The 26,455-nt window shown below is 35.9% G+C and overlaps 1 protein-coding gene across 21 annotated transcripts in view; it reads left to right on the top strand.

Annotated features, from left to right (window-relative positions):
• The window catches only part of PCM1 (pericentriolar material 1), a 92,452-nt gene extending 67,008 nt beyond the window's left edge, over positions 1-25,444 (top strand). For 13 of the 21 annotated variants that reach the window (XM_063077392.1, XM_063077389.1, XM_063077390.1 and 10 more), the window contains 10 exons: positions 597-731; positions 3,128-3,325; positions 5,036-5,095; positions 5,366-5,501; positions 5,797-5,954; positions 10,181-10,253; positions 10,926-11,182; positions 21,786-21,878; positions 21,969-22,089; positions 23,442-25,444. In XM_063077392.1, coding sequence (XP_062933462.1) covers positions 597-731; positions 3,128-3,325; positions 5,036-5,095; positions 5,366-5,501; positions 5,797-5,954; positions 10,181-10,253; positions 10,926-11,182; positions 21,786-21,878; positions 21,969-22,089; positions 23,442-23,467 — 1,257 coding nt within the window. In that variant the 3' untranslated portion in view covers positions 23,468-25,444. The remainder of the gene's footprint in view (positions 1-596; positions 732-3,127; positions 3,326-5,035; positions 5,096-5,365; positions 5,502-5,796; positions 5,955-10,180; positions 10,254-10,925; positions 11,183-21,785; positions 21,879-21,968; positions 22,090-23,441) is intronic. The other 8 variants (XM_063077409.1, XM_063077401.1, XM_063077405.1 and 5 more) reach the window with 2 other exon arrangements.
• The last annotated feature ends 1,011 nt before the right edge of the window (positions 25,445-26,455 follow it).

Raw genomic sequence — 26,455 nt, 5'->3', positions numbered from 1 at the left:
TAAAGGAAGATTAGGAAAAGACTTTCCTGCAGTGGCTTGTTAAGAAAGTTAGGGGATGATGTTGACCCTCAAGACATCCCGTAATATCTAGAGACTATTTTAGTTGTCAGGACTGGGGGGTGGAGGGGGTGCTACTGGTATCCAGTGGTGCTAGACATTCTACAGTGCATAGTATGTCAGTAGTACCAAGGCTGAGAAACCCTGAGTTTAAAGATAATAGAGAGGAAATTGGGTAGAAGGTGAATATGGTTATACGAGTATTGAAAAGTAACTCAACTGCAAACAGGAAGATAGGCAAAATGGAAACTATGGCATGGGTAGTTTTTAAGGAACAGAAGGGAAGTAATGAAAAGCATTGGATCAGCCAGTTTTTTTTACTGGCCATTATTATTAGCTGTGGTGGGTCAAAATTGCCAAAACCTCAGTGTGAGTAGGATGAGAGTTTGGCTGTTCTTAGGAATAAATATTTCAATATATATGTATATCTGAAAATTGAGAAGCATCTATTCAAGAAAATTAAAATTGCATATCATGTGGATAATATTTTTTAAACAATAGGTAAGTATATATCCTAACCAACTAGGATTTTTTCTCAGGAACACATGGATGAAGTATGCTCTTCTCAACTTCTAACTGCAGTAAGACGCATGGTTTTGACCCTTACCCAGCAAAATGATGAGAGCAAAGAGTTTGTAAAGTTCTTTCATAAACAACTTGGAAGTATATTACAGGTAACAGTTTATACTTATATGCCTCACCAATATGTACCATCTGGTTAGGATTTTTTTTCCCCTCCATTCTCTGGCATACACAATTTATTTAGGTGCCTTCTGTCCACCATTCTAGCATTCATTTGGGATGATGTTTTAATACTTTTTAAGGCTACTCTTTTCCTTGGCTTTAAAAAAATTGTACTGGGACCTGTCTGTATCTTCATTTATATCGATTATCTCTAAGGCCTGTCCCAAATTTTATTGGTTTGACTTTTCTCCTACCCAGTATTGAAATGTTTAGAAGTATTCTGTGATTTTTTCTAAAATAATTTTTGACTAATCTAGGAAATATTGGAAGCCAGAAACCAGATACCAGTTGTAGAGATTTTTTAGGCTGTAACGGTAACCTTAAATTATGTTAAGGTGATGGTTCTCAACTAGGGGAGATTTTGCCTCCCAGGAGACATTTAGCAGTGTCTACAGACATTTTGTTTGTTATAGCAGGTAGGGTAGAAGGAGGTAGGAAGGGAAGAGGGGAGGGCAGGTACTGGCATCTAGTGGGTAGAGGCCAGGCATGCTGCTTGAACATCCTACAATGTGCAGGACAGTTTGCCACAACAAAGAATTATCCAGCCCCAAATGTCAGTAGTGTCAAGATTGACAAACCCTGTGTTAAGTAAGGATATCTTATTTGCTCCATATAATAAACATTTTTACCATTAAATTAACCTGAATATTTTTCTGTTGGGATAGTTCAGTGATATGTATTGTTACTCCAAATTAGAAATTACAATTTTCTTTTCATATTTATTAGAAAATTTACCTGTGAAACTTTGCCTTGCTTCCTACTCCTTTGTTTTAAACTGGTTTTAGATACAGAATTATCTAAATAAATACTTTGTCTGTTAACTTTTTTAAAACCCTGGGCTTGATGCAAATTTATTACTGTAATTTTCCATTTTGTTAATATTAAGACTAACATAAATTCAGTAATAGTTTCTAAATTGTCCTGGCCCTATTTAATCTAATAGAACTAACACATAATTTATAAGGAATATAAGACATCTATGGTGTTGTAGATTGTAGGAATCCTTTAAATAGTATTCACTGGCAAAATTTGCTGGAGGAAAACTGAAAGACTGTGGAAAAGATCATGTAAAAATATCTGAAGTATTAAAAATGTTTAGGATAACTGTTAGATAAATGAATTTTTATATATTTTGCTAGTTTATTCCTACAGAAAAAAATAACTCCGTGATAGAATCAACTTGAAAGAGAAATTATTTATACTTTAAACACTTCTTATCAAGATCATGCATCTCTTCCTCAGTTTTGCCTACTATTATAATTGTGGGGAGATTCCAAAGCATTAATTTGGAAATAAGATTTTTTTCTAAGTCTAAAAATTTGACTGCTTTTCTTTCCCTTCATTCCTGATTTTTTTTTGCAAGGGGGCATTCATGAACAATTAAAGTTAATTTACATTAAATGTTGTCCAGAGTATTGAAAAGTTTTCATGAGCTAGAGCTTAGATTACTCTCTTCTACTTTTTTCCTTCTGAATCCTGTTTGAGAATTTTTTTCAAAATGCACTCAGCATATATACTTCTTTTCATGATTGTACTAAATAAGGTAGTCTTTTGGGGGCAGTAGGGGCATTGAACATAGTTTTTAAAATAGCATAGTCGGGGGGAGGGGTGGAGAGGAATGGGTAAAGGGGCATGAAAATCGAGTACAATGTATTTTGAGAAGTAAAATAGAAAAAAATTAAATAAATAAAATAGCATAGTCCATATTTTTTAGGAAGAAAGAAAAAAAAGTGGTTTTATAAAGAGTGTGTAGAACATAGCAGACTTGTTCATTTGATGATGCTGCGTTTCAGTTTGAATAGAGCTAAAGTTTAATTTTAAACTGATTCTGAAGAAAAATTTAAATTAGAATGACTGGTTGGCTTTAAGGGGGAAACTTTAAAAGTGCTGTAATGGTACTGTTTTTAAAAGACCTTGTACTTTCCTCTTATAGCACTTAGGCTTTATTACAGTAGTATATATGTATTCCCTGTGCTGTCTGGAAACTTTTTTGGGATTAGGAATCCCCTATCTTATTTATTTGGGCCTGGCAATTATATAAAGAAGGGACTAATGGATGACTATATGCTATTTTCCTCCCCTTGTGTATACTGTTTAAACAGGACTAGGAAGATTCCTTAGTAATAATAGTAATATTCTTTAGTAATATTAACCTGTTTTTCCTCAGTAGTATTCATCATTAGTTTTAAGTTTTTAGTACTTAAAAGTAATACATTTGTTTTTCTCTAGGTAAGCATTTAATTTAAACTTTTTAATAATTTGTATTGCTCTATCCACAATTGAAGTATACTGTCATCTTAAAATTATTTGGTTTATATTTGAACAGGATTCACTGGCAAAATTTGCTGGCAGAAAACTGAAAGACTGTGGAGAAGATCTTCTTGTAGAGATATCTGAAGTGTTGTTTAATGAATTGGCTTTCTTTAAGCTCATGCAAGATTTGGATAATAATAGTATAACTGTTAAACAGAGATGCAAAAGGAAAATAGAAGCAGCGGGGGTGATACAGTCTTATACCAAAGAGGTAAATAACATTCATTTTGATTTTAGGGGCAGTTATAATTATCACGTAAATATAGTTTTTGATCATTATTAATCATATTTGACCTCAGCAAAAGGTTAAGTGATATTAGTTAATCAGATTATAAATCAGTATATATGCTAGCCACATACTGAATCTCAGGCACAACAGCAGTGGCTAAAGATCAGGAATGAAGACAGGAATTGATGCTAAATGTATATTGTCAGATATCCCGTTCACAGTATTTTCATTTATTTAGGTCTCCAAAAGGGAGACGAAGACTGGAAACCGGTCCTTGGCCAGCGGCCTGTCGTGGCTGTTGCCAATCCCCATAGATTCTCCAAGAATATAATCACCCAGAGGTCACTCCCAGCCAGCACACATGTTTGTTTATTAGTTGAGGCTTTGATTTCACATCCCTATAATTTCTTCTACCCTGTCAAATTAGTCTTGGTCACATGTGAAATTGGATGAGTTTGTTTCCCCTCAACTTGAGGCATACCAGTAGGCTGCACCCTTTTCTTTACCTTCTGATCGTGAGTGGAATACCAAATCAAGTCCCAAACAGAAAGAGAGAGCCATTCTTCTTTAGAATCTAAAGTAGACAGAGTCAGGTATTACACACTTTTCATGATGTTTATACTCTAGCTATAAATAATTTCAGATAATTGCAGCCATTACCAAGAGCATGAGGAAAATAAAACAGCATAATACCGTAATATATGATTTGACAATAATACAACATACCATAATATATGATCGGAAGACAGTCTCCTTTCAATCTACTTTAGATAGGTAGTCTCATGAGGCTCTTTGAGGGGTGAAATATGAACTAAGACATGAAAGACAAGGAGTTCATAATGAAGATGAAAGGGAAGAGCAATCCTGCATAGAAAACTAAGTTTAAAGACTCTAAGGCAGGATTGAGTAGTTTGGAGAACAGAGAGACAAACCCAGGGAGGCAGGAACATATTAAAGTGAACTATAAGAGATGAGCTCACAGAGGTAGGTAAGGTGAAATTCTGGGGCCTTGGAAACAGTGTTAAGAACCTTTTATTCTAAGTATGATAGAAACCCATGGGAAATTTTGAAATGAAGGAATGATATAATCTTATGTACAGTTTAAAAAGGTTTGTCTGGATGCTATATGAACAGGGATTGTAGGAGAGTAGAGATGGAAGCAGGTAGACCAGTTGTGAGGCTTTTACAGTGGTCCAGGTAAGAAATGATATTCTAATGTCTTAGATTATTGTGCACCAACAGGTACATTTTGATAATTGAATCAATAAGGCATTCTAATAGTTTAGAAGTGAATAATGAAAGTAAGCAAATGCTGGCTCCTCATTTTCTCACTTGTGTATCTGGGTGATTGAGGTACCACTTAATGAAATTGGGAAGATTGAGATAGGAGAAGGGAATCAAGGTTTTTGTTTTTGACTTAGTAAACTCAAGATTACACTTATAACAGGCAACCTCAAAAAGTTTGTGGAAAAATGTGATAAGAAGATAATATGAATCTTTCCGTGAACTTTTTGAAGACCCTCCAGTGTTGCTTTTTGTTTTGTTAATTTAAGAGATTTAAATAAAAGAATTGAATTTATATTTCTAAGAATGCATTCAGCTCTTTGGATGATGGTCAAAAAATGCATCATTTATTAGTTTACTGAGTATCTAAGTGTATTGCTAAATTTTGTTTAATTGATTTGCTTATAGGCCGAAAGCATTCTTGAAGGGGATCATGGCTCACCTGCTGGAGAGATTGATGAAGACAAAGTGTGTGCTATTTAATTTTTACCTAAGAATAATGCTTTTGAAACAAAATATTACAAAATTTTAAGTTTTTAATGTTTGAGAGCAGAGTATAGCAATTGTTCTTTCTTCTGACAATCCTTTTTCTTCTTTTGAAAACAAAACTAGACTATCAAAAATGATTTCTTTGTATTTTTTAGTAGATAATGACCTTATTAATTTTTATGATAGATTTACTATATACCTATAAAATGTACTTTAAGGAATTAATTATTCAAATGTATTTGTGTCTAGGACAAGGATGAGACTGAAACAGTTAAACAGACTCAAACATCTGAGGTGTATGATGGTAAAGGTTCCAAAAATGTAAGATCTGATGTTTCTGATCAAGAGGAAGAGGAAGAAAGTGAAGGATGTCCAGTGTCTATTAGTAAGTTTAAAGGCTATGTACTTTGCACACTAGTTCTTTAAAAGTTAGTTATTGAAACAGTTAGGTGGAATGTTACTAGTATCGAATTAAGTGTCAGAGAACTTTGGTTTTGAATTCCAGTGTGACTGACTAAACTACCTGGCCTTTCTGCACCACATTTTTCTAGAGCTTACTGTTTTGAAGATGTCTGATATTATATGTAAGGCACCTGGGCCATGCAGGAATGCAATAAGTGGTTGCTATTGTTAAGATTAAATGCTGAAAATTACTAAAAATTATGTATTAATCACCTTAGGTTTGTCTAAAGCTGAAACACAGGCTTTAACTAATTATGGAAGTGGAGAAGATGAGAATGAGGATGAAGAAATAGAAGAATTTGAAGAAGGCCCTGTAGATGTCCAGACTTCACTTCAGGCTAACAACGAAACTATAGAAGAAACTGAACATAATCAGGTATTCCAGTGTACACCGACACACCTTCTGTCAGTCTTATTTTAATTACCGAGAACAGATCCTACTGAAAGATGTCAAAATTTACAGCTTCCCCATTCTCATTTTCTTTTTTTCTATATTTAAACTTTTTTCTTTAAAACTTTCTATTTATATATTATTATATGCATAATAAATGGATACCATAGTATGTATATTATTCATAAATAAATCAGCATACATAATGGAGGTGTGTATATGTGCTGAAACATATATATTTTTAAAATTTATTTCTTTTTATTTTATTTTTGGCCCCACAACAAGTCTTAATACATTTAAAAAGACAAAGATATGGAAAGTGTATTCTCTGACCAAAATAACAAAAGGAAATTTAGAAAATTAACAAATTTATAGAAATTAAACAACACTCTCCTAAGTAAACAATGGGTAAAAAGAAAAATCACAGGGAAAATAGAGAGTAGTTTAAGATAAAAGTCAGCACAATATCAAAATTTATAGGATGCAGGGCTCATGCATTGCTTAGAGGAAAATTTATACTTGTAAACACCTATATTAGAAATAAGAAAAATCTCAAGTCAGTAATATAAACTTCTATCTTAAAAAAATAGAAGAGCAAACTAAACCCAAAGCAAAATATAAGTAGGAAATAACAAAGATTACAACAGAGATATATGGAATAGGGAATTAACAATAGAGAAAAATCAACAAAACAAAGTTGTTTCTTGAAAAAGATCAACAAAATTTGCAAACCTTTATCTACACTGACCAAGAAAAAAGAGAGAGGATGAACATATTAAAATCAGAAATAAAGCAGGGACATGGTAGAGCAGTTCCTTCTTCTATTATGCTGAAGTGGGCTTTGAGGAGAGAGACATCCTCTTTTTCTAGTCTCCACTGGTCACTCTTCTTGTGTCACTGCAGTTGAGTGTCTGGAGGGCTACCTGCATGGTGGCCGTGGCTGCTGTTGTGGCATTGAGCCATTTTTGCAGCAGCCGTGGCTGTGGTGGCAGCTGTTGTGGTGGCTGTGGTGGACTACCCGCATGGAAGTGGTGTTTTTAGGTTTCTCCTTGCCTGCTTCCAGGCAGGGGATGCTGTCCTCAGCTCCAGCCTTGGACCCCAGGGGTTTTGTTTCTTGCTTTCCAGTGGAGGGGGCTGCCCTTGACTCTACCCTAGGACCCCAGGTGTGCTCTGTTTCTTGCCTGCTTCTTGGCTGAGGGGGCTACCCTAGGCTCCAGGCTAGGATCCCTGGCAGGCTCCGTTTCTTGCCTCCACTTCATTTTCATGAATAGAAGCCCTTTAATATGCTTTTCAAAATCTGAAACAGTAGTTTGTTTTATATTCAGGAACGTTTAACTTTATTTTATTTTTTTGGTGTCTGGATTGAAAATGTTTAACTTTAAAAGCACTTTATATAACAAGTTTTAAAAACTGTGAGATTACTTTAGAAGATCTGGGTTTTTAATTAGTCTTTAAGTTTTTCTCCTAGTTATATGGAAATAGTATGTAACAAAAATAAAATCGTTCCATTTCCTATCTCCACTTCATCCTGCCCCAGAAGCAATACTTTGAACAATTTTTTTCTGCTGTTTACTTTGATTTTTCTGAATATGTGTGTGTGTGTCTCTCTCTTTTGGTTAAATTTATGTTTAACCAAATATTTAGATTTAACCAAACTGTATAAATATTACTGACTGCTGAGTCAAGTAAATATTTTGTTGCTTAGCCTTTTGTACATTTTTCTCCTGAATCTAATTAATTGCCTCAATTTTTTACTTAATTTTTTTTGAAAATTAAATATACCCAAGTCTTTGCTATACCCTCCAATACCAGTATACATCTCCCAGTAGAATTTTCTACATGAACTAAATTTGTCACCTTTTTTTTTAAAACCTCGTTCCTGGAACATTCCCTGTCCCTGCTCCATTCTAGATTTCTCTGTTCTTTAGATCTGCTGAATAGACCAGCTTGGGAATCTTTCTTGTCCTTTTTCTTTATCAGATCTCTGTTTCTGGAATCCAGTCTTTGTCTTTCTTTATTTATTGCATAATTTTAGTGGAACACAAATTCCAGTAATTCTCTGAAAAAGGACATATAAAAAATAAATATTTTTAGACTTTATATGTCTGAGAAAAATCTTAATTCTTCCATGTTGAAAATGTTTTTCCTCAGATCTTGAAGGCACTGCTTTGTCTAGTTTCCAGTGTTGCTGCTGAGAAGTTCATTGCCTTTCTTAGTTCTCATCTTTTGCGTGATGGTAGTACCCCCTTACCTGCAGTTTTGCTTTTCATGGTTTCAGTTATCTGCAGTCAGCCAAAAATATAAAATGGAGTAAAATGGTCCAAAAATATAAAATGGTAAATTCCAGAAATAAACTATTCATAAGTTTTAAATTGGGCACATTTGAGCAGCATGATAAAATCTTGTACCAACCCGCCCAGTAAAGCATCCCCTTGTCCAGTATATCTGCACTTGTTTAGTCACTTTTAGCTGTCTTGGTTATCAGATCAGCTGTTGTGGTATTGCAGTCTTATATTCAAGTAACTTTTATTGTAATTAATAATGGCCCCAAAGTGCAAGAGTAATGCTGGTATATTGTTAAAATTTTTCAATTTTATTATTAGTTATTGTTGTCAATCTATTACTCTGCTTAATTTATAAGTTAAACTTTGTCATAGGTATGTATGTATAGGAAAAATATAGTATATACAGTCATATGCTGCATAACAGTGTTTGGGTTAAGACCACATGTATGATGTGGCTATTCCATAGAGCCTAGGTGTGTAGTTGGCTATACCATCTAGGTCTGTGTTTAATATTGGTCTGGAATTAATACTACCAGATGTTATTAGTTCTCATGGGTTGATCTTCTGATTTTTCTCCTGTCTTTTTAAAATTTTCCAGTTGGTTTATCTTTTTGTTTTACTTTCTAAGAGATTTCCTTTACCTCTTGTACAAAATTATTTTTATTTCATGTTACATTTTTAATTTCTAAACACTTTTTCTTTTCATTGTTATGTTTTTGTAGTGCCGTTATTTCATGGAAGCCATATCTTCTCTTATCCACCTGGAGGCTTTCTCCAAATGTCTGCTGAACCTTTGGTTGTTTATATTAAAGAAAGAAACAATATTATATTATATTTTTGGTATATAAAGATATACCAAAAAGCTGGTTGGGGTTCTTTTGGGTATCACCCTAAGGCATTTGTGTAGTCACTGAACTTTTTGATGGAAACTCTCCCAAATGTATCTATTGGTGTTTTCTTTTTTCTTTTTAAAAGATGACCGGTAAGGGGATCTTAACCCTTGACTTGGTGGTGTTAGCACCACGCTCAGCCATAGAGCTAACCGGCCATCCCTATATAGGATCCGAACCCGTGGCCTTGGTGTTATCAGCACCGCACTCTCCTGAGTGAGCCACAGGCCGGCCCCTCTATTGGTGTTTTCTTTGGGTTGGTTTAGCTTCTCCCAAGAAGGGTTCTCCAGTCTCTTCCTGCTTGGGGGTATATATGCATGGCTGCTGGTATTCTGGAGCTAGGTGTGGGAATGAGGCTGAGGGTACCACCATTACACAGACTTGCACTAAATCCTTCTGTTTGCAGTGTCACACTTTATTGTGTCCTCATCCATGCCTTATGTACCTCACCCCTACCCGCAGTGGCCCCCAGGTCTGAGGCTTACTAGTTCAATTTCTCTAAAATATAACCTCCCATTTTCTGTTGTGGTTGGGGGAGGGAACTTAGTTGTCCACATTTTCCTTAAACAGTTCTAAACAACCATCACCAGCTTCTGCCCCATCACTATACTCTTTCTTAGATCTGATCTCATACTTCCAGTTATGAGGTGAATCTCAGTTTTTATTACCTCCCTGCTAAAGGTATTTAACTTGGTTCATCTTTCTCTTCTTGTGCTCAGTTCCTCTCCCGCTCACTTAATGTCTACATATCGGTGTCTTTTAGTTTTACTTAAGACAATCTGAAAAAAATAATGATAGTGGGATCTGTTTTATTTCAATTCTCTATTCTGTGGTTGTTTAAAAAGAAAAGGAAACCTTTTTTCTTAGCCATCTTGAAATTGCAACCAAAGCTTTCTTGAAACACTTTTAGAAGTTATTTTTAAATTCTATTTGTATGAAGTTCTTGGGTTGGACAAAAACCACACGATAGTAACTATCTTCTTTATAGTGACCATGTATTTTAGGTCATACTATTAAAACAGGTTTCTCCTTGTAGGTTCTACAACATGACTTTGAAAAAACAACAGAAAGCAAAAATGTCCCATCCGAACAAGAACCGACTACTAAAGGTAAGAAATCTAAATAAGTGTTAAATTTTAAGATTTTCTTAAGTGCCCTTTATGTGCTTAAAAACTAAAAAAATGTAAATTCCTAGCTACTTAAGTTTGAAGGTACTTTGGACCTGATGCAATCTTAATTCTCCCCATAAATCCTTTGTAGAAAACATAGAGGGCTTTGTTTCCACAAACAGCTGTTAAAGAAAAGTTGAAAAATATTGACCGGCACAGAAAATCTGCAAGTAGTGTCTTTAGATACAAATGTAGGGGATTTAAAAGAGAAAAAAATACCCATTCCTGGGCCTCACTCCTGAAAATCCTAATTTGTTAGAAATTGGGTAGATTTCAGGAGTATAATATTTAAAATGTCCCAGGTGAATCTATGAATCTGACTAAATAAATTTGGGAACCATTGATAAGGAATCGATAAGGAAAATTTGTAGTTCCTTTTTCTCTTGTGGGGTTTTTTCTTTTGAGCAGTTGGCCAGTAAGAGGATATGAACCCTTGACTTTGGTGTTACAATACTGTGCTCTTACCAACTGAGCTAACCAGGCAGCCTTCTTTTGTGTTTTAAATGTTTTGATTATTCTCATTCATGCATATTATCATCATTTAGTGTAATAGAGAGTGAAATGTAACAACTATGGCATTACACTGATGTTAAGACTTTCTTTTGATGACAGATGACCAAGATAAGTCTCCAGTGAAACCCTCTTACCTCAATATCTTGGAAAATGAGCAACCTTTAAATAGTGCTGCCAGTAAGGACTCACTTACTGTTACTGATTCATCTAAACAACCTAACCCTTTGCCGTTACCTTTAACTGAAATTGCAACCGTAGTGCCTAAAGACAAAGAAGTTAAATCTGCTCAGGAAACTCCTGAAAGCTCTCTGGCTGGAAGTCCTGATACTGAATCTCCAGTGTTAGTGAATGACTATGTACGTATCATTTGCATTTCTGAATATTTATGCTTTTCATTTCTGTGCGTACTTCTTCATTTTCAGGTTAACGTTTGCAGCATATAAACCAAACTCCACTTTGTGTTTAGATTTAGAATCTGTTGGAACATTTTTACTTCTTATTTACTCTTATTTAAAACTTCAGCAGAAGGGGGATAATGAATTAAGATGACCATCTCAAAATCTAAAAGCTGTTCTGCTTTATGTAGTTTTGAGAAGAAAGAGATGAGTTATAGGTGGCAACTTTGAAAGAGTTCATTTCAAGTTCAGATCTGAATTGATAATGATACATGAATCATTATTAATCTCGTGCACTAGGCACTCTTGACTTCTTAACGATTTAGAACATTTCATAAATCTTTGATGGACCTAGAGATACGAAATATCATTTGGGATATGAAATAACACAATTTGACAGTGATAGAGTCCTTATCTCTATACAGTGAATGATGGAAAGATATATTAGGAAATCTGTGCTTATAGTAGTGTAAAAGCAAAATTAAATGAAGACTAGGCCTGAAAAATTTATGAGCAAACAAAGACAAAGGCCTTATAAATAGCCTTAATCTTGCTTGAATTGCAAACATAAGTGAAACTTAGCTTGGATCATTTCTGATAAATGCTTATCTTAGAACTAAAACTTAACCCCAGTCAATCATAGGCAGCCAGCTAACATGATTATATGACTAGAGACTTTCTAACAAGGTACTTTAAAAGGGGGCAATTTTGTAGTTGCAAATCAGTCAAATAATTTATTTTGCTTCCACATTTTTCCAATAAATGTGGTTTATTTCTCCAGAACCAAATTGTGCCTCAAATTTTTTTTTAAGTTTGGTGTCAGAGTTGAGGTTCAAAGGAGACCAACCCCATGGCCCTCAGGAGCATTGAGACACCAGGCAAAAGGTACCCACTGAGCCCATTATGTTCTCACTGATTTCTCTCTGCATCTGAAGGTGATGGGTAACTCCCTCTTGGATTTTGAGCTTCATAATTTGCGTCCTGAGCTCTCTGAGTTTATTTGAGTAATTTTATTTCTGTTGGATCCAAAGGTCGAACTGGGTGTTTGACAGGTTGAACTGGGCTGGGTCAAGTTGGAGGCCTCAGGTGGGTAAGTTTTAGAAGGACAAGTTATTATGGGTTTGTCTGCATCTAAGGAGTCTGGGACACCAGCACATTTTATGTTGAGAAATCCTGGACCCCAAACCTATACCTTTCTAGAGAAATGGGTACACTTTAACAGAGTTGATTTAAAGTGATGATGGCCACAGTGAAGGAGTTTTCATTTAGATAAGATGGTTTATTTATGTGGCACATCAGAGAAGAAGGGATCCCAAGCACCTCAGAAACAACTGAATGCATTTTTTATTGGTATTAAGAGGCTTTTGAAAGACTGACTCATTCCAAAATTGGCCTCTCTAAAACACTCTTTACTAAAGGCAAATAAAACAAATGAAAAGCTTAAGCAATAAATTGACGATGAAAATAAAAAGAATCACATGGTGACTGGTGTGACTCTGGGCAGTTCCTCCTCTTATCCTCTTCGACCTCATTATTCCGAATCCACTAACCCATTTGGTCAATTCTCTTCTTGCTCTGAACCTATTAATCTTTTTGCTCAATTACCCTTTCACCCTGAGGATAATGAGGGGAAGGGAAGTTAGGCTGATGCCTTACAAAGTTAGGTTCTCAGAACAGCTAGGGTTGTCTCTTATAAGTACTTTTACTCCATCAAAAACTGAACTTGGAGCCATAGCAAAAGAATTTCCAAAGCCAAGGAAAAGTCACAAAAATTTGCTAAGGAATTTAGAATTTTCCTAGAAGCCTATGACTGTGGACTTTCTGATTTGTATCAGTTTATACACATGATATTAGGACCTGGGGAAACACATACATGGATGACTAAAGCAGGATGAGATAAGCCTGAGGAAAGTATTGCTGACCCATCAAGAGCTACTTGTAGGGATGGCCCCTAAGATTCCAGAAAAACCACTGAAAAACTTTTAGAAGCTATCTCCATTGTCCTCCCACAAAAGATTGACTAGTCCATTATTCAGTCATATAAACAGGAAAAAGATGGATCAGTTTCTGCTTACAGGGCTAGATTGGAAATCTCATTTGTTAAGCATTCTGGTCTTAAAATATAGAAGAGAGAGTATTTCCTGCTGGAGCTGAAATGGCTCTTCTGGCCTTATTCATTAATGGGTTCGAACCAGAGCTTTGGTGACTTGATTAAAAAACATAAGATTGGGAAGAAAGTCACTGATATGGTTGAATTGGTTACCATAGTTGAACATTTTGAGAGAACTTTAGAACAAATCAGAAATGAATTAAAAGAGAAAAAAAGTTAAATGCTGAAAGAAAAGAATCAACAAGCTAATAAGCTCATGTCTTTATAGCTACAACAACTACAAGAACAAAGACCAAGAGGCCCTCCTTGTACATATTACAACTCAAAATTGAGAGGTCCTAAAGAGAGAAACCCTGTGCCTTGAGGTGTTTGCCAGCGTTGTAAACAGGCAGTTGGCAAAATGATTGTCTGTGTAAGTCCTCTAATGGACCTACCCTTTTTGGCCTAGACTGTTTCCCCACTATAATAAATTCCCAAGGGTTTGACTTTTGCGACAGTAATCAACACTAATGGAGCTCTGAAGGATTCACCAGTAAATTACTTCAATAAAATACCTTAATTAAATATGGGGAAACTAAGACCAAGAGATTAATGGGCAGTCATGTGTCGTATTGGTAGATACCAAAGCCATCTTACTCATTTTAAACCCCATGCTAATAAATCAACACATCTCTTGCAGTGAAGAAAATATTTCCATGATGGGGGTTTCAAGTCAAGTTCAGAGAATTTTCTTGTCTGAACCAGTCCAGATAACTCTTGGACCATTCTCAGAAAAGCATGCCTTCCTGTTGTGACACCATTCTGGTAAATTTACTGGGATGAGATTTGCTTTCTAAACTGAGAGGACACATGAAGTTCTCTTCAGAGGGAGAAACAATCCTAGAGTTTCCTGACCTTTCTGAACATGTTCCCTACAAGCAGGAACTGATAATACTGAAACCAAACTTACATTGATTCTGACCTTTCTAAAAGACTCAAATATTTGTGGTCTTCTTACTCAGCTGACATAGGGAAAATTAAAAGTGCTGCACCTATATAAATTCAAATAGACTATCCTAAGCCATTGCTTGAATTGTCCCAATACCCTTTAAACTTAAGAGGCACTTCGAGGACTTTCACCAGTTGTAGAGGATTTAGTAAAAAAAAAAAAAAAAAAGGACTTATAATTCTTTGTACTAGTCTCTGTAACACTCCAACTATACCAGTTAAAAAACCTAACAAAGTTGGAGATTTCTTCAAGACTTATGTGCAGTAAATAAAATTATAATTCCAAGATTTCCTGTGATTCCAAATGATAGCACTTTGCTATCTAATGTGTCTACAGTGATAGATCTTTGCCTTGCCTTTTTTAGTATTTGAGTTGATAAGGAGAGCCAGTATTTGTTTTGTCTTTATCTGGAAAAACCAGCAGCACACCTGGACTGTAATGTAGGTGTAAGACAGGGGTTTGCTGAAGCCCTGTCTTATCTCAGGCATTACATCAAGACCTGTCAACCTTACAGTTCCCTAGAAATTCCACTCTTATTCAATAGGTAGATGATCTGCTATTATACCAAAGAAGACTCTAAAATAGATTGATATTTTCTCTTAACAGCAGTTAGTTTAGTAGGGCCGTAAAGCCTCCATGGAAGAACTTCAGTTCTCTAGAGAAATGGTCTATTATTTAGGGCATGAACTGACTGCAGAGGGAATTTCCCTGTTACCTGAAAGAATAAAAACAATCTAAGGATTCCCTAGGCCTACAACTAAAAGACAATTAAGAGGGTTTTTCAGTGTTGCAGGATACTTTAGATCTTGGGTCCCAAATTCATGTCGGCTATATGAACTTAAAACTCTGTCTCAGAGCCTTTGCCATGGGAAGATAATCATGAACAAGCTTTCAACCAAATAAAACTGGCCTTAAAACAACCTCCAGCTTTAGGGACTCCCAAATTATTCAAAACCTTTTACTTTGTTCACAAACATGATAATCAGGCCTTGGGAGTCCTTACTTAGGAACATGGGGGAAGACATTGACGCATTGCGTATTATAGGCTATAGTTAGATACCGTGGCCAGAGCATATCCAGATTGTCTAAAAGCAGTGTCAACAGCAGCTAAATTGGTAGAAATCTCATCTGACCTAGTATTAGGGGAATCAACTTTACCTTTAAGATCAACATGCAGTCAAAAGCTTACTAAATTCTGATCAGACCCAGCATTTTTCAACAAGTAAACGAACATTTTGCCAAAATCTTTCTATCACCTTGTAAAATTAAACCCTCCATCTTAGATATTTTGATCTGTTTAACCCTGCCACGTTGCTGCCTCTGCCTGAAGATGGAGAAAACTGTAACTGTGAATGTGGTATCACAACTATTGACTCTTCCCATTAACTTATGTGAAACTCCATTATATAATCCTGAATTAATACTTTTTGTTGATGGATCTTATGGCAAAAATATAGAAGGAAAATACCAAACAGGATATGTTGTAACAATTTAGTATAAACTAATAGAAAAGAGAGCTCTTCCACAGTTTAAGTTAGCACAACCTGCAGAATTATGTGCTCTTACTAGGGCTTGCCATATAGTCAAAGACAAATAAGTTAATATTTCCATAGTATTTACATATATCTATGCCTTTGGAGTGTTTCATAAGTTTGGAATGTTATAGAGACAAAGAAGCTTTCTTACTTCTAGTGGAACCCCCCTCAAAAATGGTCTCCACATAGATGAGCTTCTTTCAGCTGTTCTGCTACCCTAAGTTGCTATTATTAGAATTGAAGCTTGTACTTTTTGGACTGAACCTGAATATCAAGAAAATGCATTAGCAGACTTTCATGCCAAGTCAGCTATAACTGAAATTGTTAAAGTATACAATTTGAATGAACTCCATAAAGTTGATCCAAATCAAATCACTTATGATAATTTTTTCAGTAAACAATGCTGTGTACCTGAAGTGAAACAAAAATGATATCTAAAAGGATGCACACATAATGCTCAATGAGGACTCAGTGAAGGCCTGGATGGCCACCTGGTCCTGAGTTCCTAAAATTGCCATTATTGGAGGCTCTGCACTCCAGAACCCATCATCATGGTTTAAACAAAATGGTACAAATTAAAGAGTACTAGTGGGATGATTGTTCTAAAGTAGCAAAAATGGCTTATAACCCGTATCTGGCTTGCCAAACTCATAATCCAGAAAGACCCTTAAGGTTTCAAGTGGTATGTTTCCACCACCTGCTGGACCATTTGAAAATCTGCAGATGGATTTCATTCACTTGCCACCTTCACTGGGATATCAATATATTCTTGTTATTAGTGTTCCTGTTTTCAGGATGGATTGAAACTTTCCCTTGTAGAAGGGCTGATGCCACAATAGTGGCAAAAAAAATATTAGAAAATGTGTTTCCTTTGTGGGGCATATCTGGAGAGATCTCCAGTGATAGAGGAACTCATGTTTCTGGACAAGTTATACAACAGTTAAGTAAGATTTTACAAACCCAGTGGCACTACCATTGCCCTTGTCCTCAATCTTCTAGAAAGATTGAATGGACAAATGGTATCTTGAAACTAAAATGAGCTAAACTAATGTTTTACTGCTGGCCTTAATGGCAGTTAGATCAATTTCTGTGGGAAAACACAAACTGCCCCTTTATGAAATAATTACTGGAAGTCCTATGACTTTTAATAGTAGAATCCCATGTACCCCCTACACTTGTTAGCTCTGATATGACTTAGTACTGCAAGTCCTTGATACATTATGCCAAAGTTTATTTCCATCAGGTTAAGGAGGCTTTCCATGAACCACCTACTGATGATATCAAACCTTCCATAACTTAGAACCTGGAGAGTGGGTCTTTTGGAAGTGGCACCAGAGAATAACTGCTTTTGAACCTCATTGGAAAGGACCATACCAGGTTCTTCCTACAACTCACACTACAGCAAACTTGTCAACCTACAGTTGACTTAAAAGTAAGCATGTCCAAGGCAAAGCCTTCCTTAGAAGCAGACAGTGTCATGAAGTAGACAGCTTTCCCAAGATGATGGAACAAGACTTCATTCCATTGACTAAGACTTGTTTTTGTTTTGCATTAACACAAAATGTTCAAATGTTTACTTTTGTTAAGAACTTTCACTACTAAAACCAAACATCATCTAAGGTCTGCTGTTCAAAGTATAGCCAGTCTCTAACCAAAGCAGTTGCTGACTCTGTAGTCATCTAGATAAATGGGAAGAATTACAACTAATATTAGAACCTGCTCCCAATCACACATGGATGAGAAGTTCAGGAACCTGGCTTTATGAAAAGGTTTGGTATCCTTCCGTTGGCAGATCAGTTGATATTTATGATCAACTGAGTTGGCGCCGGGAAGAAGCTATAGAAGCAAAGTCATGGCCTGTAATTACTACTGATTTCATTATTGGTTATCTCTATGCATAGAAAATTAGAATTGAACTGGGCCTAATCTAGGCAGATTATAGAGGCACTGGACTTCTATATATAATGACACAGATATAAAATTAGAACATGACCATGATGTCTTTGACGATATCATTAGAAAACTCTGAAACTAGACATTGATTCAGTGGGAACTCTGGAGGCAAGTGAAATGCCTTTACAGGTCTACTCCATAAAATAAATGATAGCTTTGTTTATTGGATAGATCAATACTTGGGACATATTTGGAAAGGGAACCAATCATCCTTATTTGGTGACAGTAAACATGGGTTACTTTATCAAATACATAGAAATGTTTTTTGTTCCTACTCCAGTTTAAACCATAACCATTCAACCTAGCATCGTGCAGATTCAGATATGAAAAAGAATAACCGTGACATTTATATCACTCATTTGGTGGGTAAGGGGATTCACTTTGACCCTTTCTCTTAATAATATTGGATTATTATCTTGTGTGGTAACAAAATATATAAAGCCTTTCCACTTAAATGGTCTGGATGTTGTGTTTTGGACTATCTCCTATCTAAAATGACCAGATATGACTCTAAATGCTAGTGAAATCTTTAACTTAGGGTCATTTGTACATAAAGTGTACACACAAAACAACCTCGTTGGTCTCCCAAACACAGTCAAAGGAAGGAATTTTGGATATCGTTCTTTTGTAAGAGCCCTTGTTCTTCAGCTGGGAGTGTCTGAATTGGAAAAATCACTTATTAATATTTCAGCAATTCTTGGAAAAAGTTTTAATGATAACTTTGAATTCTCTTTAAACAGTATAATCTGAGATGGATAATTTGGCCTCAGGGGTACTCCAAAATAGAAGAGTTGTTAATACTTAGGGAGGAATTTGTGCCCTAACTGGCAAAAAGTGTTGTTTTTATGTTAACAACGTCAGGCACTTTTGCCCCGTATTTAAAAAATCTTGAAGAACAAATTTGAGTTTTTCATCAGATAAGCGCTGCCTCCTCCTTTGATTTCTTCAGTTTGTTAAATCTTGGTTCCTGAGGATCTTAGAGGGATTTTTCAATCCTTGGCTATTATTCTCCCTATACTTATTGTTTATTCCCCTGATGCATCATATACCCTCAAAGATTTTGCATGCTTTCCAGCAGCCACTCACACATCAAGTGTTTGCCATCGGACTCAGGCAACTGGAGGAAGCCAACACTAACTGTGTAACTCTTGATGGCAGCTATGTGACTCTGACCAGGCTTGAAAAATTCATGAGCAAACAAAACCAAGGCCTTAAAAATAGTTTTAATCTTGCTTAAATCGCAAACATAAGCAAAACTTAACTTGGGTCATCATCTGATAAATGCTTATGTTAGAACTAAAACATAACCCCAGCTAAGCGTGAATAGCCAACTAATACATGATTATGTGATCAGGGACTTTTCACAAGGTATCTTAAAAAAAGGCAGTTTTGTATTATAAACCAATCAAATAATTTCTGTATTTTGCTTCTGCATTTTCCAAAAACGTCCTTGTCTCTGATGTTTTGTCATTGAAAACTAAACTTCTTTCGGTCTGGTGCTCCCAATTCTTAAGTTGTTTCTTACTCAAATGAACTTCTTTAAAATTTTATTATGCCTCAGATTTTTCTTTTATAGTAGTATATAGATAAGTTTAGTTTTACTCTGTAGCTTTGGTTTAACTAAATTCTAAAGCAAGTAAGTTATTTTTTGGATCCTTGGGTTGTATATGTTTTGTATACTTTACTTTCTCTTATCAGCAAAAATGAAGAGATTTATAACATTATTTGAACCAAGACAAGTATTTTTAGGTCTAAAGAATATGCTTCACTTTTTAAAAATTAAAATTCAAGTTAGATTATAGAAGCTCTTTTTTTAAAAAAAATTATTTTTTACATTCTAAGATGTTGCAGAGCATTTGGGGGGAGGGGGAAAGGGAGGGAGGAGGGTAGGAGAAAGAGAAAGGGGGGTGTGGTTGAGACCCATGGCACCTGCCTCATTCTGGCAGGGGAGCCCAGGGGGCTTCCGACAGTGGCTTGGTTGTGGCTTGGCTGGAAGTGGACTTTGGAAGGAGGGGCCATGGCTGAGGCCCTCAGCCCTCCTCTGCCCTGGCTTGGGAGCCCAGGATGCTTTTGGTGGTAGCCTGGTGGTCAGCATTGAGCTGGATGTGGACGTTGCAGGGACGTGGCTGAGGCCCTCGATGCGAACATGAGGGGAAGGCATGGCTGAGATCTTTGTCCTCCCACCACCCTGGCTCAGGAGCCTGAGGGGCTTCTGGCCCTTCTAGGTTTTATAGATGTTCTTTGGTGGTGGTAGACCTTTATTGGTTAATATCTGAACTTTGTCTCTAATCTGTGGGTTTTTTGTTTTTTCCTTCAGCTCTGTGTTGGATTATTTGCTATTCCCACTACTTAAACTCTGCACTGGAACTAATTTGTCATCCTTTGCTTACTTCCAAAATGGGGAAGCTTCCTGTGGGAACCAGCATTTGAGCCCTATGGTTGAGCTAAATTGCTGCTTCACTGCTGATTCTCTGGTGAAGGCTTTTGGTGCAGCTCAGGTTTTAATTGTTGACCATGTAAGCACTTCCAGGTCTTGTGAGGTCCCGTACCTCTGTGCTGTGGAAACTCTGGTCTAGGCCTGTGTCTTTTCAGCAAGCTGCACCCCCTGCAGTTCTGTATTCCTGACCTGTCTCCACTGAGTGGACCTGTGCTGATTGGAGGGCACATCAGCTGTCCATGCTGTGCCTCAGTGTTCCCCTGGGGGGCCCATCTCTCCCACTACACTGCCCGCATTCCAAACACTTCCCACGGGATGGTCCATGCGTCTGGTCCCTTGTGGGGTCTCACCAGCCTTTGAGTGACTCCTTTTTTCAGTTGTCTGTGGCCCCTCGTTCCTACCTGGGTCCACGGAAACCCTGTTAGTGGTCTTCCTGGCCTGGGGACCACCCAAGGCCCTCTTCTCCCTTGCATTCTCCAAGCAATTTCATGTGAAGGGCACAGCTGCGGCTTTTACCAGCTCTTGCTAGGTGTGCTCACCAGGGCCAGCCTTGATGTGGCCGGGGCTGGAAATAGTCAGAGTGGTCTGTCCTTTCTCTCATCATAACTTCCGCCTTCATGAACTCTGTAGGTGTTTCTTCCTCTTCCCCTGAGCTCTAGTGGCCTTAGCTTGGTAATTTGTTGCTTTTTAATAGTTGTAAATTGGTCGATTGTGGGAGAGGGCAATGCTGGGGACTGTCTATTCTGCCATCTTGATCGGAAGACTTAAAGAGGCTCTTGAATTTGAATTTTAGGTAGGAATCCCTACTGAAGGTTTTTGTACAAGAAAGTAAGACGGTCAAAGTCATTGTCTATGAAGATTAATCTGATGACTCTATAAGGTGTTGACAAGGAAGCTATGTTAGGAAGCTATCATATCAAACTTATTATATAAGTATGAAATACAAGCTGAACAAGAGTGGGTGAGAAATATTACAAGAAAAAGAAAAACCTAAGGTTTCTACTTGGGTGATTGGTAGAGCTATTACTATTAAAAATCAGAAGGGAGAACTAGGAGAAGAAAAGAATTCAACTTTAAGAAAAACAGTTTGAGGTGATCACAGAAGTGAGTTACTGAATTCATACCTCATCTTTCTAATTGAGCATCAACAGAGTTGCTGTATTGAACAATTTGTAAATGTTTACTTATGTTCTGCTGGATATAGCTCTCATGCGTTCTGTAAACATATTAAGCAACAAGAGTTGTTTTTTATAATTATTTTAATTCTCTATATAACTACTGTTACTTCTCTCAGCCAGTGTAAATGGACTTTTTTTTTTTAACAAAACAGAAAAAAAAGACAGTATGCTTACAGCTGCAGATGCGTAGCTCTTCCTGTGAACTCTAGATTTCTTCTGTTTTCATAGAACTGAATATAGAAGAAAGCCAAGTATGATAGAATTACTGACGTATATAAGAATCCACTTTATTTCTTGGCGTGGATGACTTTGGTCTAGATCCAGAGATAAAGTGCATTTTTTTTCATTAAATATATCTTACAGGAAGCAGAATCTGGTAATATAAGTCAGAAATCTGATGAAGAAGACTTCGTGAAAGTTGAAGATTTACCACTTAAACTGACAATATATTCAGAGGTATTTGGCTCTCTTTATTTAAACTTGTCTTTATTTGACAAATATTGTTAATATGAAAAATGATTGGTATGTTTAATTTTCATTCCAAAGGCAGATCTAAGGAAGAAAATAGTAGAAGAAGAACAGAAAAACCATTTACCTGGTGAAATATGTGAAATGCAGACAGAAGAATTAGCTGGAGATTCTCAGACACTAAAAGAACCTGGTAAAAGTAATCAATTTTAATCATATTGAAAATTATTGAATCTTGATACTACCATATTACTTGATTTTAAATGTGCTACTAGTACCTGGGAGAGTTAAGCCAAATATTGGAAAGGATGCACAATTCTGTAAAAATTTTAGTTCAGCCACTTAATTATAAATCAGTTTTGTCAGATAATTTTCTCTATTTTTAAAATCTTCATTTTTAGTAAAATAATTGATGTATGCACATGGTTTAAGAAACGTACAAAAAAGTTAATGGTAAATAAATAGAATCCATTTTCAAAAATTATTGGCTTTTAGTTCTTTTGGAGGAGACCCAGTATAATTGTAAAAAAATTTCATAATGTTTACAATTCAGATAACATCTCCTTTTTCCCCTATGACAAGTGTGTATTTAGACCAACCTCCTCTCCTCCTCTGTGTTCATATTACTTTTAGTTTTTCTGTTTTTTACCTTCGTTATTTTAAACACATACATTTTTCTAGTTTCTTTACCTTTGGTCATTACCCCTCCACTGCTCCTTCCCCGCCTTCCTTTCACTTTCTCTGTACAGTTTTACTCATATTCTTACATTATTAAGGGTATTACAGTAAACACACTTATATTTTATTTTTGTAACTATAATAATTAAATTTTCTATGCTTTTCCTGGGGATTATTCTATATAAATATTCATTGTAGAGCCAAGTGATAGTTCCAGATTGTCTTCTTTATGATTTTAATTGCAGAACCCCTAGGCCACTAAGAGATTGTTTCTTGCATCAAGATCATAGGATTTTTTTTTTTTTTTTTGGTTATTGTCCATCAGTTATTCAATTGATTAAAATCATGTATGGTTTTTTTTATTGTTTTTGTTTTTCCAGGAAATGGGGTGAGGAGAAGAGCAGGCCATTAGATATCAAACCTTCAGTTAATTTCTCACTTTTCAGCCCAGTTCTGCCTCTCAACTGCAGCCTTTCATAGTGTTTCTAGGCTGCAGCTTCCTCCCCTCTTTCAGTATGCCTCCATCTGCTTTGAGTGTTCTGGTAATTTGTTGATATCTCCTGTTCTTTGTTCTCTCACAGCCACTAGTCTTTTGTTGGTTTAGATTAGTTCCTTTTTGTAGTTATTTTCTTTTTTTTCTTCTTGGGTTTTTTTGGGGAGTCTGCCTTCTTGAAACAGAAAGTCACACCTATGCTTTTTTACTGTGTATTATCTATCAAGGCGTTGTTTTAACAAGATAAATTAGGGTTTCCTTTAAAATAATCTTATTTTAAAAGTAAAAGCTTTAATGGGAGACAACCATGTTAAAGTAAATTCTAGTAAGTAATGTTTTAATTCAATAAGTACTTTATAAGGCATTATTCTGTTTTTCAGAAACAGTGGGAGCCAGATGTACATGAGATGTCTTCGGAGGCTCATCTAACTCTCTCTTTACCTAGTCAGTGCATATATGACATGACACTAAATAAACATCTGTTTTGATCTGTATAAAAATGTAAATTTGTTTGACACTGCGTTTTTGATAGGTGTGTTAATTTCTGCCCATGGCAGTTTAAAACATCAGAAACTTAATTCTGGATAGATTTACGACTTGATACACTGTGGTGGTTTTGTTTTTGTTTTTGTTTTTGTTTTTTTTCTTTTTTTGGTTTTTTTTCCCCCATTGTGTTGTTTGGTAACGTTAAATTTAAAATGTAGTTTTAAATAAAGTTTGGACTTACCTGTGAAGTATGTTTTTTGGAAATTATGTTGAATTCTATACAGCAAGTCACTGTTCTATGTAATTGTAGGCTATTCAGAGAAGGACAGTGGTCAAGAGTTAGAGACATATGTTATTTATTCTAAAGCCCGGCCATTAGGCCAGTCTTCCAAATAATGCAGATGTTGCTGCTGTTGAGTCTTATGTTCTTTTAGATACCTGCAGGTCCTGTTCCTGTGCAAGAATAGGGCAGGTTATAAAGGTATCCAGGATACCTGGAAAATTATTGTAGAATATATATATTAATAATCCATTCAGATTGGATAATAAAGTTTAGAACATGTCAGTCATATGTAAAACTTACATAATTATCTATTAGATAAATATTTTCCAGAATTTCAAATTCTATCTACATTGCCTTCGTCTAAAAATAAAAAATTAAACTTCATGTTAGTATATCTGTACAGACAAGTAACATTGTGATAAATTTTAAAGAAAAGCTACATTTTTTCAAGTAGGGATAAATAGAACTAAATTTATGTGACAGAACATTAAGATTCTGTATGCCTTCAGACAAACTTGCTTTTGAAATGTTTAAAGAGCACAACATAGCAGTTGCTTTTATGTGTAGTGAGGGAGAGAAGCAGGTTAGCAGATGAAGTGTTGAGTAAAGAAAATGTATGTGACTTCATCACTAAGTAAGTCAACTTTAAAAAGTGATTTACCTTTTTCTCCCAAACTTGCCATATACTCAGTAAGGCTTCAAAGAGGCAGTTAATAACGAATAAGTCAACCTTACAGATTCTTCCTTGAATAAAATATGAAGGATTCGTTCCAAGTAGTCTTCTATATTTGTTAACAGTTGACTGAAACACCCCATAAGAAAAGAACTTGGTTGGTAATTCCTTTAAAATTCTTGCTTGAAACCTGAGTGTAAAACTATAATGTTCAGTCAGGGAATATTAAATGAGGATTTCCTTATGAAGACATTCACTGTATTGCTACTTTATTTAAATTGTGTAAGACATATATCTCCGACTTTAATAAAACCTACTCAGAAAACTGCCAATCCAGAATCAGGAATTCTTATCCAGTTGGCTTAACTTCAGGGAAAATGGAACAATAAGTTACATCATATATATACACCCAAGACTCTAAACAGAAAGAGGGAAGAAATCCAAAAACTTCATTTTGGTACCAAGCCTTACATATTGTGGCTGTCTTTCTCTCTCTCTCTTTGCATGCATATTAAAGATAGGTACAGTGGGAGAATTGTATTTATGTCTTAGTTATTACCGTAGTACCTATGAACCCTGTCAAACTTGCTTATTTGACTTGTGTTGTAGCTGCTGTTATCTGTTATTTTTTTATTTTAGTACATAATTCATTTTTAAAATACCTAGGGCTTGAGAGCAGATAATTTATTTAATATGTTTTCACTAGTAAATATTGCTAAATGTTTAGGCATTAAGCATTTCTGTTTGTCTTAATTTTTAAGTTAAAACTTTGGTTGGGGATAGAGCAAGAAAAGGTCCAAATGAGTGAGAGAGAACCCAAGCAGGTTGAGAAAATGTCTAAAAGAATAAGCTAGCCAGACTGGAGGTACTCTTTGTACTTTGTAACAATCACTTTGGGTAAATGCTTTTTCACTGTTAATAAAAGTATATCCTACATACAACCCTGGTTGCATTTTCATTTAATTTGACATACTCATTTATGCTTTAGAATTTATTCCAGAATCTTGGCTCATTTGACAGTTTTAAATGTTATTCGAATATCCAGAAAAGATTTGTTCAGCTTGAGACCATTTTTCTTACAGTGAACATATGCTATATTATTTCTTAGTTATATTTATTTTTTATATACTGTTCTAAGAACGTATATGTTAGATATGGTGTGGTAAAGTCAGTGAAGCTACAGAAGGAAATGAGAATGAGACTTGGAAGGAAGAAGTTTATTATAATAGGTCAAGGGGTGGGGGTGGTCACCACATGCCACATTGGGTCATAGGGGAAAGCAGGTTTTGATCAGGTGGCCGAAGACAGTAGTGAGGAGAAAGCTGCGCAGAACCTTTATTGAGGTTTCCTGGGAATGGCAAGGCAGGACAGAGTAAACAGTTTAGGATTAGCTACTTTGAATAACTCCTGTGGGCTTTGGGATACAGGGGTGATCTCTAGTTGCCTCTTACCGTGCCCTGGAATGATTTAGGGTAGGGGAAATAATAGCTTTGTGTGTGAGAGTTAGATAAGTAGGTGGTTGGGGGCATACGCTTGAGATTGGTTGGTTTGTATGAAAGACCTGGTCCTGGCTGAGATCTTTGCTAGCCCTGGGAGGAGCAGTCTCTCCCTGAACAGCAAGCTTTTTAAGGTGTCAAAACGTAGTAAAATATAGAAAGTAAAAGGTGTGATTAATACATATACTGTGTAGAGAACATTCTCATATTTACAGAAAAATAGACTGACTTGTTTCTTGTCCAACTTTCTTTAATATAAACAGCTCCTCTGTCAAAGGGATATTGGTTCTGGATTTTACTTACCTCACTATACAAATATAATTGCCCAGTAGCCTTGACTGGAACAGCCAGCATTTGCTGTTGTTTTTGTTGTGCAACTCTGTTACTTAACATTCCCAATCTTTACATGTCTGGTTTCTTCCTCAGATTCACTGGTATCACTGGCTGGCTCATTTT

Source organism: Cynocephalus volans, chromosome 13, assembly GCF_027409185.1.
Source record: "Cynocephalus volans isolate mCynVol1 chromosome 13, mCynVol1.pri, whole genome shotgun sequence".
Taxonomy (NCBI): domain Eukaryota; kingdom Metazoa; phylum Chordata; class Mammalia; order Dermoptera; family Cynocephalidae; genus Cynocephalus; species Cynocephalus volans.
This window is presented reverse-complemented; position numbering and strand designations above follow the sequence as displayed.